Source organism: Entelurus aequoreus, linkage group LG03 (genome assembly GCF_033978785.1).
Source record: "Entelurus aequoreus isolate RoL-2023_Sb linkage group LG03, RoL_Eaeq_v1.1, whole genome shotgun sequence".
NCBI lineage: Eukaryota > Metazoa > Chordata > Actinopteri > Syngnathiformes > Syngnathidae > Entelurus > Entelurus aequoreus.
The window spans coordinates 83,772,432-83,792,427 of NC_084733.1; the positions used below are offsets into that span (position 1 = coordinate 83,772,432).

The following is a 19,996-nucleotide window of genomic DNA, read 5'->3' on the forward strand; positions in this document are numbered from 1 at the left end:
TGTTGAGTGAATTATAAATGTATGTTTGTTGTTCAATAAAAAAAAACAAAAAAACAACAACTTTGTTTTATAACGATGCAATTACAATAACAACACACAAATTATATTTAACACGTACAATCATGCCGGATAGTAGCAATATAATCATGAATAATAAGGTCATTATTATTATTATTATTATTTTTGTATGGTCATTAATTTGTCACCGGAAGCGGATGTTGATCTACGCATTTGACGTCACTAACCCAAACAGGAAGTGGCTTCGATCAAGTTTGTGTTTCGTCGCTTTTGGCTTCTAAACTTGAGTTAAAACGTTAAATGTGGACTTTGTCTCTTTTAATTTAATGTTATTAGATTGTTGTAGCCTTGTACAACCACTGGAACAATATTTCCGAATTCCAACTAACACATTTATCACTTAAATGTATGCGTGGTTATTGTAAGCCTCCTGTCGCATTATTGTTGTATTGCGACATTTATATATAATATTATTATTATATATTATAACAGTAAAGGCAACGAGATGAATAACTACATTTTCTTTAGCTTGTAATGTGCAAAACAACCGCGAGATGGCGACACATTGCTGCAGGCTGATATCAGGTCAGCAGTACTCGGACTACTTTATCAAAGGTCAAGGGTCACAGCAGGGGGTCGCTACAGGCAATAGTTGTACTGTGAATTTTTGTGGCCTGGTCTATGCAACCCCGCTTTTGTAGACCTTATCCTTGTAACATACGGCTGTATACGTTTTTAGAAGATATAGACCAGGACCCTGTAGACCTCGCCTATATAGCTCCAAACCTGGGTAGCTCAGGACCATGTGGACCAGGACCATCTCTCCCTGTTGACCTGGTCTGTATATCTCTGCATCATGTAGACCTGGACCATTTAGCCATGAGTCCTAAAAGCTTTGCCCTCCGATTCCTGGTCTTATAGCTCTGATCTGTGTCGCTTAACTTTATAGCACTTGTCTAAGTAGCCTTAGTCTATCTAGACCTGCTCCTATAGCCCTGATCTACGTCCCTTAACTTTATAGCACTTCGTCTAAGTAGCTTTAGTCCATCTAGACTTGGTCGTATAGCGCTGATCCCTGTCACTGACCTTTATAGTTCTGGTCTAAGTAGTCTTAGTCCAACTAGTCCTGGTCCTGTAGCTCTGATCTATGTCCCTTAACTTTATAGCAGTCGTCTAAGTAGCCTTAGTCCATCTAGACCTGGTCCTATAGCTCTGATCCCTGTCACTGACCTTTATAGTACTGGCCTAAGTAGCCTTAGTCCATCTAGACCTGCAGGTCTTATAACCCTGATCCATGTCCCATAAACTTTGTAGTACAGGGTCTAAGTAGCCTTAGTCCATCTAGACCTGGTCCTATAGCCCTGAGCTATGTCCCTAAATGTTATAGTACTGGTCTAAGTAGCCCTAGCCCATCTAGACCTGGTCCTACGGCTCTGATCCCTGTCACTGACCTTTATAGTACTGGTCTAAGTAGCCATAGTCCACCTAGACCTGGTCCTATAGCTCTAATCCCTGTCACTGACCTTTATAGTACTCGTCTAAGTAGCCTTAGTCCACCTAGGCCTGCAGGTCTTATACTCTGATCCGTGTCCCATGATTTTTATAGGTCTAGGTAGCCTTGGTCCATTTAGTCCTAGTCCTATAGCCCTGGTTCATGTACCTTTATAATCCTAGTCTAAGCAATCTTGGTGCATCTAAACCTGGTCTTACAGCTCTGATCCCTGTCTCTGACCTTTATAGTACTTGGCTAAGTACCCTTGGTCCATTTAGTCCTAGTCCTATAGCCCTGGTTCATGTACCTGACCTTTATAATCCTAGTCTAAGCAGTCTTGGTGCATCTAAACCTGGTCCTACAGCTCTGATACCTGTACCTGACCTTTATAGTACTTGTCTAAGTACCCTAGGTCCATCAAGTCCTAGTCCTATAGCCCTGGTCCATGTACCTGACGTTTATAATCATAGTCTAAGCAGACTTGGTGCATCTAAACCTGGTCCTACAGCCCTGATCCCTGTCCCTGACCTTTATAGTCCTAGCCTAAGTAGTCTTGGTCCATCTAGACATGGTCGTACATCTCTGATCCATGCCCCTCACCTCTATAGTACTGGTCTAAGTTGCCTTAGTCCATCTCGACCTGGTCCTACAGCTCTGATCCATGCCCCTGACCTGGACAGTACTGGTCCAAGCAGCCTGGGTTCGTCCAGACCTGGTCCTACAAGCCGTGATCCATGACCTGACCTGGACAGTACTGGTCCAAGCAGCCTGGGTTCGTCTAGACCTGGTCCTACAAGCCCTGATCCATGCCCCTGACCTGGACAGTACTTTCCAAGCAGCCTGGGTTCGTCCAGCCCTGGTCCTACAAGCCCTGATCCATGCCCATGACCCTTATAGTCCTGGTCTAGGTAGCCTTGGTCCATCAAAACCTGATCTCACAACTGTGACTCATGAATCCCAGGTCCATGCAGCCCTGATGCGTGAAGAACCATGTACCCCCCCCCCCCCCCCCGCCAAGGTGTTGCACGTGCATGTGGGCGGAGCTCCCAGGGGTGGGCGGAGCTAGCGTGGCGGCGGCAGCAGCAGTGTGGCCACAGATTGTCTAATTAGATTAGGTGCGGCTTTCCTCAGATAATCATGTAGCAAGCTCCTGTTTTTTCCTGCCGTGGAGAGAAGCCTGCGAGCTCGCTGAAGGACACACCACCTCTCTGACCCGCGCGCCGCTTCGAGGACGCCACCGTGTGTGTTGCTCCTGTGCGTGTGTGTGTGTGTGTGTGTGTGTGTGTGTGTACGTAATGGCCACTTTCAGGAGGCGTGTGTGTGATGCTCAGAGTACTCAGACCAACGCTAAGACCTGCTGCTCACTAGAGGCCATGGAGGAAGTTCATGTAAGTATTATTATTTATATTATTATTATTATTAATATCCATCTTTTTCTGCTTATCCAAAGTCGGGTCGCGGGGGCAGCAGCCTAAGCAGAGAAACCTCGACTCCCCTCACTATTGTTATTATTATTATTATTGTTCTTGTTATTATTAGTTATTGATAGTCATTGTTTGTAGAGGCTTGTGTGTCATCAGCTGCTTTGTTTACTAGCTATTGTCCTATTCTCATCTATACTTTAATACCTTATATTACCTTTTTGTTTACATTTTAAAAAATAAAAAACAACTGTTTTAATTTTTTTTCATATTTTAAAAAATGTAATAATTTTTTAAATTTTATTATAATTTGTAAAAAAAATATTTTATATTGACAATGTACTACCTTGTTACAGTACTACTACTTATAGTGTTTTATTTGCATGTATTTTGTGGGAGTCAGCACAGGGTTCGCCATCCAAGCTTCGTGACGTGTGTGTGCGTGTGTGTGTGTGTGCGTGCGTGTGTGCGTGTGTGTGTCGTGACTTCTGCTCGGTCCGTTCACCTTCCTCCTTTTCCATACGTCCGCTTCTCCCTCGCTCAGATTAAGGCTGTGCTGACTGATTGACACAGATTATGCCGGAGGTCACTGCTTGCCAGGAACACACACACACACACACACACACACACACACACACACACACACACACACACACACACACACACACACACACACACACACACACACACGCACACACACACACACATAGACAGCGTCCGTGCTCCCAAAATCAGAAACATTTTTGATAGTAGTCTGTTCCAAAAGGTCAGACGAAGACCGAAGTGTACAAAACCCAAAACCAGTGAAGTTGGCACGTTGGGTAAATGGTAAATAAAAACAGAATACAATGATTTGCAAATCCTTTTCAACTTATATTCAATTGAATAGACTGCAAAGACAAGATTTTTAACGTTACAACTGTAAATCTTTGTTATTTTTTGTAAATATTAGCTCATTTGGAGTTTGATGCCTGCAACATGTTTCAAAAAAGCTGGCACAAGTGGCAAAAAAGACTGATAAAGTTGAGGGATGCTCATCAAACACTTATTGGGAACATCCCACAGGTGAGCAGGCTAATTGGGAACAGGTGGGTGCCATGATTGGGTATAAAAGCAGCTTCCATGAAACGCTCAGTCATTCACAAACAAGGATGGGGCGAGGGTCACCACTTTGTCAACAAATGCGTGAGCAAATTGTTTAAGAACAACATTTCTCAACCAGCTATTGCAAGGAATTTAGGGATTTCACCATCTACGGTCCGTAATATCATCAAAAGGTTCAGAGAATCTGGAGGAATCACTGCACGTAAGCAGCAAGGCTGAAAACCAACATTGAATGCCTGTGACCTTGGATCCCTCAGGCGGTACTGCATCAAAAAGCGACATCAGTGTGTAAAGGATATCACCACATGGGCTCAGGAACACTTCAGAAAACCACTGTCAGTAACTACAGTTGGTCGCTACATCTGTAAGTGCAAGTTAAAACTCTACTATGCAAAGCGAAAGCCATTTATCAACAACACCCAGAAACGCCGCCGGCTTCGCTGGGCCCCGAGCTCATCTAAGATGGACTGATGCAAAGTGGAAACGTGTTCTGTGGTTTGACGAGTCCGCATTTTAAATAGTTTTTGGAAACTTCGGAGGTCGTGTCCTCCAAGCCAAAGAGGAAAAGAACCATCCGGATTGTTCTAGGCGCAAAGTTGAAAAGCCAGCATGTGTGATGGTATGGGGGTGTATTAGAGCCCAAGGCATGGGTAACTTACACATCTGTGAAGGCACCATTAATGCTGAAAGGTACATACAGGTTTTGGATGTTGGCATCCAAGCAACGTTATCATGGACGCCCCTGCTTATTTCAGCACAAAAACTTAATCCGGGCTGGGTGATACGGCTGAAAACTGTGTTTTATATCGATAAGTATTGAAATATTTTATGACCTATTTTACCAAGTAGCCCCTTAGGGGACACTTGGCTCTCCAAGTACCACCATAACGAGCAACATTAAAACACAGTAGCGTAGTAGGCCTATGTATTCAAGGTTTTATTTAACACGAATATTTGATATTTGTGGCCACTGTAACATTACACAGTTTGAAGAGTAACACCGGGTTTGAATATTTGGTGTACCACTAGGTGAAGCCACAGTTTGAGAACTCCTGTTCTATTCAATGTCAGGTTTAGGATCCAACAACACCGCAAAAACATTCGATGAAGTCACGTGATTAAAAAATGATCTGTCCCAGGGTCAAGCTGTGGCTTCTAACACTGTTCAAGTGTAAAAAGAAGTGCGACTGATTAAATATACGCTGCAGTCTGATGACGTCGCTTCCCGCGTTTTGTCCACAGTCACAGAGTCCAGGCCAGACCAGGGCCGCGCCTCGGGCCGACCACTGAGTCCGCGTTCTTCCCGCAAGGCCTGAGTGGCGCACGGAAGGAGACATGGCCAACAGCTCTTCCCGCGACGCCAAACATGGCCGCCGCGGCGAGGCCTACCTGGACACGGAGTTCAGCTGCTCGCTGAAGGAGCTGCGCTCGCTCATGGAGCTGAGAGGGGCCGAGGCCGCCGCCAGGATCCAGGAGAGCTACGGAGACGTGAACGGACTTTGTGCCGGACTCAGAACATCCCCAGTTGAAGGTAAAGTCAACCAGACCTTGTTGGACAGTTGTATGCTTCTAGGACATGTGGCAGACTCAAACTGATCTGGCCCGCCACATCATTTAAAGTGGCCCGCCACATCATTTGAAGTGCCCCGCCACGTTATTTGAAGTGTCCCTCCACGTCATTTAAAATGGCCTGCCACATCATTAATGCGGTCCACCATATAATTTATTGTGGTCCATCACGTCATTTAAAGTGGCCCGCCACATCATTTAAAATGGCCTGCCACATCATTTAATGCAGTCCACCATATAATTTATTGTGGTCCATCACGTCATTTAAAGTGGCCCGCCACATCATTTAAAATGGCCTGCCACATCATTTAATGCAGTCCACCATATAATTTATTGTGGTCCATCACGTCATTTAAAGTGGCCTGCCATTTCATTTATTGTGGCCCGCCATATCAATTGAAGTGGTCCGCCATATCATAATGTGGCCCGCAACATCATTTAAATTGGCCCATCACGTCATTTAAAGTGCCCCGCCACGTCATTTAAAGTGGCCCGCCACATCATTTAAAGTGGCCCGCCACATCATTTAAAGTGCCCCGCCACATCATTTAAAGTGCCCCGCCACATCATTTGAAGTGGCCCGCCACATCATTTGAAGTGCCCCGCCACGTTATTTGAAGTGTCCCTCCACGTCATTTGAAGTGGCCCGCCACGTCATTTAAAATGGCCTGCCACATCATTTAATGCGGTCCACCATATAATTTATTGTGGTCCATCACGTCATTTAAAGTGGCCCGCCACATCATTTAAAATGGCCTGCCACGTCATTTAATGCGGTCCACCATATAATTTATTGTGGTCCATCACGTCATTTAAATTGGCCTGCCATTTCATTTATTGTGGCCCGCCATGTCAATTGAAGTGGTCCGCCATATCATAATGTGGCCCGCAACATCATTTAAATTGGCCCATCACGTCATTTAAAGTGCCCCGCCACGTCATTTAAAGTGGCCCGCCACATCATTCAAAGTGGCCCGCCACGTCATTTAAAGTGCCCCGCCACATCATTTAAAGTGCCCCGCCACGTCATTTAAAGTGGCCCGCCACGTCATTTAAAGTGCCCCACCACATCATTTAAAGTGCCCCGCCACAACATTTAAATTGGCCTGCCACGTCACTTATTGCGGTCCACCATATAATTTATTGTGGTCCATCACGTCATTTAAAGTGGCCTGCCATGTCATTCATTGTGGTCCGTCACGTCATTTGATGTGGCCCGCCATATCATTTATTGTGGTCCATCGCGTCATTTAGGCTGGTCCGCCATGTCGTTTAATGTGGTCCGTCAACATGGTCCGCCATATCAATTAAAGTGGTCCGCCATATCATATAATGTGGCCCGCAACATCATTTAAAATGGCCCATCACGTCATTTAAAGTGCCCCGCTACATCATTTAAAGTGCCCCACCACGTCATTTAAAATGGCCCGCCACGTCATTTAATGTGGCCATGTCATTTAAAGTGGCCCACCATGTCATTTAATGTGGTCCGTCACTTCATTTAATGTGTCCGTCACTTCATTTAATGTGGTCCGTCACGTCATTTGATGTGGTCTGTCACTTCGTTTAATGTGGTCTGTAACTTCATTTTAATGTGGTCTGTCACTTCATTTAATGTGGTCCGTCTCTTCATTTAATGTGGTCCGTCATTTCATTTAATGTGGTCCGTCTCTTCATTTAATGTGGTCCGTCACGTCATTTGATGTGGTCCGTCACATCATTTAACGTGGTCCGTAACTTCATTTAAAGTGGTCTGTCTCTTCATTTAATGTGGTTCTTCACTTCATTTAATGTGGTCCATCACTTCATTTAATGTGGTTTGTTACGCCATTTAATGTGGTGGGTCACCTCATTTAATGTGGTCCGTCACTTCATTTAACGTGGTCCGTCACGTCATTTAATGTGGTCTGTCACTTCATTTAATGTGGTCCGTCACTTCATTTAATGTGGTCCGTCACATCATTTGATGTGGTCCGTCAGGTCATTTGATGTGGTCTGTCACTTCGTTTAATGTGGTCCGTAACTACATTTTAACGTGGTCTGTCACTTCATTTAATGTGGTCCGTCACTTCATTTAATGTGGTCCGTCTCTTCATTTAATGTGGTCCATCACGTCATTTAATGTGGTTCGTCACATCATTTGATGTGGTCCTTCACTTCATTTAATGTGGTCCATCACTTCATTTAATGTGGTTTGTTACGCCAGTTAATGTGGTCCGTCACTTCATTTAATGTGGTTCGTCACATCATTTAATGTGGTCCGTCACTTCATTTAACGTGGTCTGTCACATCATTTGATGTGGTCCATCACCTCAATTAATGTGACCCGCCACATCATTTAATGTGGTCTGTCACCTCATTTAAAGTGGGCTGCCATATCATTCAAGGTGGCCTTCCACATGAATTAATGCGGTCTGTCACATGAATTAATGTGGCCCTCTGAAGGCAGCCATAGTTGCGACGTGGCCCTCAATAAAAAGGAGTTGGACTTCCCTGTCTGAGAAAGACTCTCTTATAAATAATAAATGGTAAATGGGTTATACTTGTATAGCGCTTTTCTACCTTCAAGGTAGCTTTGACACTATTTCCACATTCACCCTTTCACACACACATTCACACACTGATGGCGGGAGCTGCCATGCAAGGCCCTAACCACGACCCATCAGGAGCAAGGGTGAAGTGTCTTGCCCAAGGACACTACGGACGTGACGAGGTTGGTAGAAGGTGGGGATCGAACCAGGAACCCTCAGGTTGCTGGCACGGCCACTCTCCACAACCTCTTGTGTTCCTGCAGCACACAGAAGGAATATGGTCCGACATCAGTGACCCCTGACCTTGTTTCCAGCAATGACTCACAGGCTCCTCCCCCTGGCGTGTACCTCATTAGTAACCCGGTCCTGCACTGAAGTCTGGACTCTGGTCCCGCCTGAGGGACTGTAGATGTGCGACGGTCAAAGTCGACCGACGCCAGAAGCTTCTGTTGGTCCTGCGCTTCCAGTTCACCTTCAGGAGGCAAACTCCAGTTTACGTAATGTTCATGAAGGCAGCGTTTACTACAGACTCAGTAGTGCTTGGAGGATACATTCATAATATTATCCTATGGAAATCTTATTGCGATATTATAGTGACATTATATTCAATTTCCACCTCCAGTCCCAAATTTAAAATGAAGACAAACACATTTAAAACATACAAACATTGTACATTACATGGAAACATAAAATAATCCATAAAATACATATTTCATAATATACACTTTCGGTAGAGACGACTGTATTTATGTTTATGACAAACAACGTACTCTAAAATTGTTACTTTTACAACATATGTCAAAGTTCTGACTTTTACTGTGTTGTGTTTAGGGTTTTACTAAAAAAGTACGCGGTGCTAATGATGCTATTCTGCATTTGAAATATACCCGTCATTTTTTTTCATGCGCCTCACACACACAGCACTTACAAGCAGAAACAGGGTGGAGACAGAAGAGGGATAATGGACGTATTTTGCCGTCAAAACTAACAATAAAGCTGGCGCTCATCAGGCGGTGCTTTAAAACATAGCTAGCTCGTAGCTGTTGGCTAGCTAGTAGTTAGCTAGCGGTTAACATCCGTTTACAGTGTTTTAGCTAACAACAAGCTAGCGCTCCTTAATGTAAACAAATGGGTGGATCTATACAAATATGTAAGAATAGTAATATTTGTAAAGTGAGACAACGTTGATGTCTAACGTTGGATTTAGGTTATTGGTTGGGAAATGACCAAAATTTCAATGGACAAAATCAACATTACAACCTGACATTGAAAAAACGTTGTTAAAAAGCATGTTGTTCAAGGTTGTACTTGTGTTGTAGAATATTGGTCGGGAAATGACCAAAATTCAATGGTCAAATAAACCACACAACCCAACATTGAATAAACGTTGTCAAAAAGCATGTTGTTTCAATGATGTATTAATGTTGTAGAATATTGGTTGGGAAATGACCAAAATTCAATGGTCAAATCAACGTTACAACCTGACATTGATTAAACGTTGTCAAAAAGCATGTTGTTTCAACGTTGTACTTGTATTGTAGAATATTGGTTGGGAAATGACCAAATTTCAATGGTCAAATCAACGTCACAACCTGACATTGATTAAATGCTGTCAAAAAGCATGTTGTTTCAACGTTGTATTTGTGTTGTAGAATATTGGTTGGGAAATGACCAAAATTCAATGGTCAAACCAACGTCAGAATCCAACATTGATTAAACGTCGTCAAAAAGCATGTTGTTTCAATGATGTAATAATGTTGTAGAATAATAGTTGGGAAATGACCAAAATTCAATGGTCAAACCAACGTCAGAATCCAACATTGATTAAACGTCGTCAAAAAGCATGTTGTTTCAATGATGTAATAATGTTGTAGAATAATAGTTGGGAAATGACCAAAATTCAATGGTCAAACCAACGTCAGAATCCAACATTGATTAAACGTCATCAAAAAGCATGTTGTTTCAATGATGTAATAATGTTGTAGAATATTGGTTGGGAAATGACCAAATTTCAATGGTCAAATCAACGTCAGAATCCAACATTGATTAAACGTAGTCAAAAAGCATGTTGTTTCAATTATGTATTAATGTTGTAGAATATTGGTTGGGAAATGACCAAAATTCAATAGACAAAATCAACGTCACAACCCGACATTGATTAAACGTTGTCAAAAAGCATGTTGTTTCAACGTTGTACTTGTATTGTAGAATATTGGTTGGGAAATGACCAAATTTCAATGGTCAAATCAACGTCACAACCTGACATTGATTAAATGCTGTCAAAAAGCATGTTGTTTCAACGTTGTATTTGTGTTGTAGAATATTGGTTGGGAAATGACCAAAATTCAATGGTCAAACCAACGTCAGAATCCAACATTGATTAAACGTCGTCAAAAAGCATGTTGTTTCAATGATGTAATAATGTTGTAGAATAATAGTTGGGAAATGACCAAAATTCAATGGTCAAACCAACGTCAGAATCCAACATTGATTAAACGTCGTCAAAAAGCATGTTGTTTCAATGATGTAATAATGTTGTAGAATATTGGTTGGGAAATGACCAAATTTCAATGGTCAAATCAACGTCAGAATCCAACATTGATTAAACGTAGTCAAAAAGCATGTTGTTTCAATTATGTATTAATGTTGTAGAATATTGGTTGGGAAATGACCAAAATTCAATAGACAAAATCAACGTCACAACCCGACATTGATTAAACGTTGTCAAAAAGCATGTTGTTTCAACGTTGTATTTGTGTTGTAGAATATTGGTTGGAAAAATGACCAAAATTCAATGGTAAAATCAACGTCACAACCTGATATTGATTAAATGTCGTCAAAAAGCATGTTGTTTCAACGTTGTATTTGTGTTGTAGAATATTGGTTGGGAAATGACCAAATTTCAATGGTCAAATCAACATCAGAATCCAACATTGATTAAACGTTGTCAAAAAGCATGTTGTTTCAATTATGTATAAATGTTGTAGAATATTGTTTGGGAAATGACCAAAATTCAATGGTCAAATCAACATCACAACCTGACATTGATTAAATGTTGTCAAAAAGTATGTTGTTTCAACGTTGTATTTGTGTTGTAGAATATTGGTTGGAAAAATGACCAAATTTCAATGGTCAAATCAACGTCACAACCTGACATTGGTTAAACGTTGTCAAAAAACATGTTGTTTTAACGTTGTATTTGTGTTGTAGAATATTGGTTGGGAAATGACCAAATTTCAATGGTCAAATCAACGTCAGACTCCAACATTGATTAAACGTCGTCAAAAAGCATGTTGTTTCAACGTTGTATTTGTGTTGTAGAATATTGGTTGGAAAAATGACCAAAATTCAATGGTCAAATCAACGTCACAACATGACACTAATTAAACGTCGTCAAAAAGCATGTTGTTCAACGTTGTATTTGTGTTGTAGAATATTGGTTGGAAAAATGACCAAATTTCAACGGTCAAATCAACGTCACAACCTGACATTGGTTAAACCTTGTCAAAAAACATGTTGTTTTAACGTTGTATTTGTGTTGTAGAATATTGGTTGGGAAATGACCAAAATTCAATGGACAAAATCAACTTCACAACCCGACATTGAATAAACGTCGTCAAAAAGCATGTTGTTTCAATGATGTATTAATGTTGTAGAATATTGGTTGGAAAAATGACCAAAATTCAATGGTCAAATCAACGTCACAACCTGACATTGATTAAATGTTGTCAAAAAGTATGTTGTTTCAACACTGTATTTGTGTTGTAGAATATTAGTTGGAAAAATGACCAAATTTCAATGGTCAAGTCAACGTCACAACCTGACATTGATTAAATGTTCTCAAAAAGCATGTTGTTTCAACATTGTACTTGTGTTGTAGAATATTGGTTGGGAAATGACCAAATTTCAATGGTCAAATCAACGTCACAACCTGATATTGATTAAATGTTCTCAAAAAGCATGTTGTTTCAACGTTGTATTTGTGTTGTAGAATATTGGTTGGAAAAATGACCAAAATTCAATGGTCAAATCAACGTCACAACATGACACTAATTAAACGTCGTCAAAAAGCATGTTGATCAACGTTGTATTTGTGTTGTAGAATATTGGTTGGAAAAATGACCAAATTTCAACGGTCAAATCAACGTCACAACCTGACATTGGTTAAACCTTGTCAAAAAGCATGTTGTTTCAACGTTGGATTTGTGTTGTAGAATATTGGTTGGGAAATGACCAAAATTCAATGGTCAAATCAACGTCAGAATCCAACATTGATTAAACGTTGTCAAAAAGCAGGTTGTTTCAACGTTGTATTTGTGTTGTAGAATATTGGTTGGGAAATGACCAAAATTCAATGGTCAAATCAACGTCAGAATCCAGCATTGATTAAACGTTGTCAAAAAGCAGGTTGTTTCAACGTTGTATTTGTGTTGTTGAATATTGGTTGGAAAAATGACCAAAATTCAATGGTCAAATCAACGTCACAACCCCGATATTAAATAAACGTCGTCAAAAAGCATGTTGTTTTAACGTTATGTTTGAGTCACTTAACGTCAGGACCTAATTCAACAAGGTCTCAACGTTGTTTCAATGTCTTGTGCCTGCTGGGATTGGTACCAAAATGTTGGCAGAGCAACGTACGTTAACATTCTTACTTTTACTTTTTGCAAACTGTGCTTACCCTGAGGCTTTTTTGTGTTATAGCTTACTTATGTCCAATGACATTTGCCCACCTTCATTATTAATTCAGTGTGTGTGTGTGTGTGTGTGTGTGTGTGTGTGTGTGTGTGTGTGTGTGTGTGTGTGTGTGTGTGTGTGTGTGTGTGTGTGTGTGTGTGTGTGTTAAGTAAACACCTCCAGAGATGCCACAGGGTGCTAAAATGTCAGCAGTATGATGAAAAATCAATGTACTTCCTTCCTTGGCGTGAAGTCACTGAGTTGTGTATCAATAATAAGGTTCATGTATACAATTTGCAATTCCGGTAAAGATGGAGGTGTAGAGATGGAGGTGTAAAGATGGAGGTGTAAAGATGGAGGTGTGGAGATGGAGGTGTAAAGATGGAGGTGTGAAGATGGAGGTTTAAAGATGGAGGTGTAGAGATGGCGATGTAAAGATGGAGGTGTAAAGATGGAGGTGTAGAGATGGCGATGTAAAAATGGAGGTGTAAAGATGGAGGTGTAGAGATGGAGGTTCAAAGATGGAGGTGTAGAGATGGCGATGTAAAGATGGAGGTGTAAAGATGGAGGTGTAGAGATGGCGATGTAAAGATGGAGGTGTAAAGATGGAGGTGTAGAGATGGAGGTGTAAAGATGGAGGTGTGGAGATGGAGGTGTAAAGATGGAGGTGTGAAGATGGAGGTGTAAAGATGGAGGTGTAGAGATGGCGATGCAAAGATGGAGGTGTAAAGATGGAGGTGTAACGATGGAGGTGTGGAGATGGAGGTGTAAAGATGGAGGTGTGAAGATGGAGGTTTAAAGATGGAGGTGTAGAGATGGCGATGTAAAGATGGAGGTGTAAAGATGGAGGTGTAGAGATGGAGGTGTAGAGATGGAGGTGTGGATATGGAGGTGTAAAGATGGAGGTGTAGAGATGGAGGTGTAAATATGGAGGTGTAAAGATGGAGGTGTGAAGATGGAGGTTTAAAGATGGAGGTGTAGAGATGGCGATGTCAAGATCGTGGTGTAAAGATGGAGGTGTAGAGATGTAAAGATGGAGGTGTAGAGATGGAGGTGTAGAGATGGAGGTGTAAATATGGAGGTGTGGAGATGGAGGTGTAAAGATGGAGGTGTAGAGGTGGCGATGTCAAGATCGAGGTGTAAAGATGGAGGTGTAGAGATGTAAAGATGGAGGTGTAGAGATGGAGGTGTAAATATGGAGGTGTAGAGATGGAGGTGTAGAGATGGAGGTGTAAATATGGAGGTGTGGAGATGGAGGTGCAATGATGGAGGTGTGGAGATGGAGGTGTAGAGATGGAGGTGTAAAGATGGAGGTGTAGAGATGGAGGTGTAGAGATGGAGGTGTAAAGAGGTAAGTGGGTAAAAAAAGATGGAGTGGAGTACCTGACAGCAACATAGGATCTTTGTCCTGACTCTTCTTCACGTGATCAGGTGTGGCCAGGCTGCCAATCAGCCGCAGGTGAGGGGAAACAGCGCTCAGGGAGACAAGCAGGAAACTGCACCAAAATAAGAGCGCTGACAGGAAGTCAAACACAAACACGGAGGAAAAAGTCAAACATAACCAGGATGTTATTGTAACGAGTGTGGTGATGTGTTGCAGGTGTGGATGCAACGTGGGAGGACTTGGACCGAAGGAAGCAGGTGTTCGGACAGAACGTCATCCCCCCCAAAAAGCCAAAAACCTTTGTGCAGTTAGTGTGGGAGGCACTGCAGGATGTCACGCTCATCATCCTGGAAGTGGCCGCCATCGTCTCTCTTGGCCTTTCTTTCTACAGACCGCCAGACGTGGACAGACAGAGTGAGTGAGTCGCCTCTGACCTCTGACCTCTCACCCCCCCCCGCACAGATGTTTCACCAGATGTGTTGGTGCGCATCTTCAGTAGCTCTTTGTAAACACCCTCACTTATTCATATTCATTCATTCATGCACTATTCTGTTGACGTCTGTGGTCGTACCCAAAACATTCTACTTTTATACCCTTACACTTCGATTCCATGCATGAATACAATAAAGTTTAGTTAAATTTAATTACATTTTATTCTATTAAATATAGCAAAATAAAACAGAATTAAATTACATTTAATACAATATAATTTAATTCAACACAATTACACGATACAATTTATTTAGATTTATTTTGTAAAAAAAAAAACACATTGTGACTGTATTTTTACGGTGAATTCCCGGGCAGGTATTTTTTTCCAGAGTAGAAGTGCAATAATAGTGATATTAAAATGAATGATACATTTACTTATATGCTAAATAATGATTATTTAATATAATTGTATTTAATATGACTGGCTATCTAACTACACAAAAATACTATCATAAGTATAAATTGGTGATGAATTGATAGGATAAATAATTAATAATTCAATATAGTTTAATTTAGTCCTATTATGCTTTACTTTGACTTTCCAGAAACTATAAATGCTATAAAAAATTATAATTAGTAATAATAAATAAAGATGCATTTGATATCATTAGATTTAATTGTGTTTTGCTGTATTTTTTTCTGACTCTCCAACAAACTACACACAATAGAAACACAATAATATAATGATGAATTAATGATACATTTATATGATTAATAATGATTACCTTTAAGTGTATTTTGCTGTATTTAATTTTTAATTACCAACAAACTAAACAGTAAATTATATATTTTTCAATTAATGATGAATTGATAAGATGGTTAATGATTAAGTTAATACATTTTAATTGTATTTTGCTGTATTTTATTCTGACTTTCCAACAAACTACACAAACAATAAATGCTATAATAATAATAAATAAATGATACATTTTTATGATAAATTACTAATTTAATTACATTTATTGATATTTTTCCCTATTTTATTTTGACTCTCCAACAAACTATACAACCTATAAATGCTATAATAATGATCAGTTTATATGATTAATAATGATTAAATTGAATTGTATTTTGCTGTATTTTTTTTTAACTTGTCAACAAACTATACAGTAAATACTATAATATTTTGTAATTAATGATGAAATGATAAGATGGTTAATGAATAATTTAACATAATAAAACTTAAGGATATTTTGTTGTATTTTATTTTGACTCTCCAACAAACTACACAAACTATAAATGCTATGATAATAATAATAAATTGATTATAAATTATATGAATAATTTAGTTAAATGTAATGATATTTTGCTGTATTTTATTCTGACTCTCCAACAAACTACACAAACTATAAATGCTATAATAATGATGAATTAATTATAAATGTATATGAATAATTTAGTTGCTGTATTTTATTTTGACTCTCCAACAAACTACACAAACTATAAATGCTATAGTAACGATAAATTAATGATAGATTTATATGAATAATTTCATTAAATTGAATTATATTTTGCTGTATTTTATTCTGACTCTTCAACAAACTACACAAACTAGAGACACAATAATGATGCATTTATATGAATAATTTAAATAAATGTAATGATATTTTGTTGTATTTTATTATGACTCTCCAACAAACTACACAAACTATATATGCTATAATAATGATAAATTAATGATACATTTATATGATTAATTTAATTAGATTTAGTGACATTTTTCTGTATTTTATTTTGTCTCGCCAACAAACTACACAAACTAGAAACACAATAATGATACATTTATAAGAATAATTTCATTAAATGTATTATTTTATTTTAAGTCTCCAACAAACATAAATGCTATAATAATGACAAATTAATGATAAATGTATATGATTATTTAATTAAATATAATGATATTTTGCTCTATTTTATTCTGACTCTCCAACAAACTACACAAACTATAAATGTTATAATTATGATAAATTAATGATACATTTATATAAATAACTAAATTAAATTTAATGATATTTTGCTGTATTTTATTTTGACTCTCCAACAAACTACACAAACAATAAATGCTATAATAATGATAAATTAATTATAAATTTATATGAATAATTTAATTAATTTTAATGATATTTTGCTGTATTTCATTTTGACTCTCCAACAAACTACACAAACTATAAATGCTGTAATAATGATAAATCAATGACGAATTTAAATGAATAATTTATATATATTTAATATTTTGCTGTATTTTATTTTGACTCTCCAACAAACTACACAAACTAGAAACACAATAATGATAAATTTATATGAATAATCTCATTAAATTTAATAATATTTTGTTGTATTTTTTTTACTCTCCAACAAACTACGCAAACTATAAATGATATCATAATGATAAATTAATGATAAATTTATGTGATTAATTTATATAAATTTAATAATAATTTGCTGTATTTTATTTCAACTCTCCAACAAACTACACAAACTATAAATGCTATAATAATGATAAATTAATGATACATTTATATGAATAATTAAATTAAATTTAATGATATTTTGCTGTATTTTATTTTGACTCTGCAACAAACTACACAAACTATAAATGCCATAATAATGATAAATTAATTCTACATTTATATGAATGATTTAATTAATTTTAATGATATTTTGCTGTATTTTATTCTGACTCTCCAACAAACTACACAAACTATAAATGCTATAATAATGATGAATTAATTATAAATGTATATGAATAATTTAGTTGCTGTATTTTATTTTGACTCTCCAACAAACTACACAAACTATAAATGCTATAGTAACGATAAATTAATGATAGATTTATATGAATAATTTCATTAAATTGAATTATATTTTGCTGTATTTTATTCTGACTCTTCAACAAACTACACAAACTAGAGACACAATAATGATGCATTTATATGAATAATTTAAATAAATGTAATGATATTTTGTTGTATTTTATTATGACTCTCCAACAAACTACACAAACTATATATGCTATAATAATGATAAATTAATGATACATTTATATGATTAATTTAATTAGATTTAGTGACATTTTTCTGTATTTTATTTTGTCTCGCCAACAAACTACACAAACTAGAAACACAATAATGATACATTTATAAGAATAATTTCATTAAATGTATTATTTTATTTTAAGTCTCCAACAAACATAAATGCTATAATAATGACAAATTAATGATAAATGTATATGATTATTTAATTAAATATAATGATATTTTGCTCTATTTTATTCTGACTCTCCAACAAACTACACAAACTATAAATGTTATAATTATGATAAATTAATGATACATTTATATAAATAACTAAATTAAATTTAATGATATTTTGCTGTATTTTATTTTGACTCTCCAACAAACTACACAAACAATAAATGCTATAATAATGATAAATTAATTATAAATTTATATGAATAATTTAATTAATTTTAATGATATTTTGCTGTATTTCATTTTGACTCTCCAACAAACTACACAAACTATAAATGCTGTAATAATGATAAATCAATGACGAATTTAAATGAATAATTTATATATATTTAATATTTTGCTGTATTTTATTTTGACTCTCCAACAAACTACACAAACTAGAAACACAATAATGATAAATTTATATGAATAATCTCATTAAATTTAATAATATTTTGTTGTATTTTTTTTACTCTCCAACAAACTACGCAAACTATAAATGATATCATAATGATAAATTAATGATAAATTTATGTGATTAATTTATATAAATTTAATAATAATTTGCTGTATTTTATTTCAACTCTCCAACAAACTACACAAACTATAAATGCTATAATAATGATAAATTAATGATACATTTATATGAATAATTAAATTAAATTTAATGATATTTTGCTGTATTTTATTTTGACTCTGCAACAAACTACACAAACTATAAATGCCATAATAATGATAAATTAATTCTACATTTATATGAATGATTTAATTAATTTTAATGATATTTTGCTGTATTTTATTTTGACTCTCTCACAAACTACACAATGTATAAATGCTATAATAATGATAAATTAATGATTAATTTATATGACTAATTTAATGATATTTTGTTGTACTTTATTTTAACTCTCCAACAAACTACACAAACTATAAATGCTATAATAATAACAAATTAATTATCTATTTATATGATTATTTAATTAAATGTAATGATATTTTGCTCCATTTTATTTTGACTCTCCAACAAACTACACAAACTATAAATGCTATAATAATGATAAATTAATGCTAAATTTATGTGATTAATTTATATAAATTTAATAATAATTTGCTGTATTTTATTTCAACTCTCCAACAAACTACACAAACTATAAATGCTATAATAATGATAAATTAATGATACATTTATATGAATAATTTAATTAAATTTAATGATATTTTGCTGTATTTTATTTTGACTCTCCAACAAACTACACAAACTATAAATGCCATAATAATGATAAATTAATTCTACATTTATATGAATGATTTAATTAATTTTAATGATATTTTGCTGTATTTTATTTTGACTCTCCAACAAACTACACAAACTATAAATGCTATAATAATGATGAATTAATGATAAATTTGTATGAATAATTTAATTACATCTAATGATATTTTGCTGTATTTTATTTTGACTCTCTAACAAACTACACAATCTATAAATGCTATAATAATGATAAATTAATGATTAATTTATATTAATAATTTAATGATATTTTGTTGTATTTCATTTTAACTCTCCAACAAACTACACAAACTATAAATGCTATAATAATAATAAATTAATTATATATTTATATGATTATTTAATTAAATGTAATGATATTTTGCTCCATTTTATTTTGACTCTCCAACAAACTACACAAACTATAAATGCTATAATAATGATAAGTTAATGGTAAATTTATATGATTAATTTAATTAAATTTTTATAATATTTTGCTGTATTTTATTTTAACTCTCCAACAAACTACACAAACTATAAATGCTATAATAATGACAAATGAATGATACATTTATATGAATAATTTAATTAAATGTAATGATATTTTGCTGTATTTTATTTTGACTTTCCAACAAACTACACAAACTATAAATGCTATAATAATGACAAATTAATGATACATTTATATGAATAATTTAATTAAATGTAATGATATTTTGCTGTATTTTATTTTGACTTTCCAACAAACTACACAAACTATAAATGCTATAATAATGATAAATTAATGATACATTTATATGAATAATTT

At 36.2% G+C, this 19,996-nt stretch overlaps 1 protein-coding gene across 2 annotated transcripts in view; it reads left to right on the plus strand.

The window, feature by feature from the left end:
* Nucleotides 1–254: 254 nt before the first annotated feature.
* LOC133646994 (plasma membrane calcium-transporting ATPase 1-like) overlaps nucleotides 255–19,996 on the plus strand; it is a 52,413-nt gene continuing 32,671 nt past the window's right edge. For both annotated transcript variants that reach the window (XM_062043003.1, XM_062043004.1), the window contains exons 1-3: nucleotides 255–2,898; nucleotides 5,278–5,566; nucleotides 14,413–14,610. In XM_062043003.1, coding sequence (XP_061898987.1) covers nucleotides 5,371–5,566; nucleotides 14,413–14,610 — 394 coding nt within the window. In that variant the 5' untranslated portion in view covers nucleotides 255–2,898; nucleotides 5,278–5,370. The remainder of the gene's footprint in view (nucleotides 2,899–5,277; nucleotides 5,567–14,412; nucleotides 14,611–19,996) is intronic.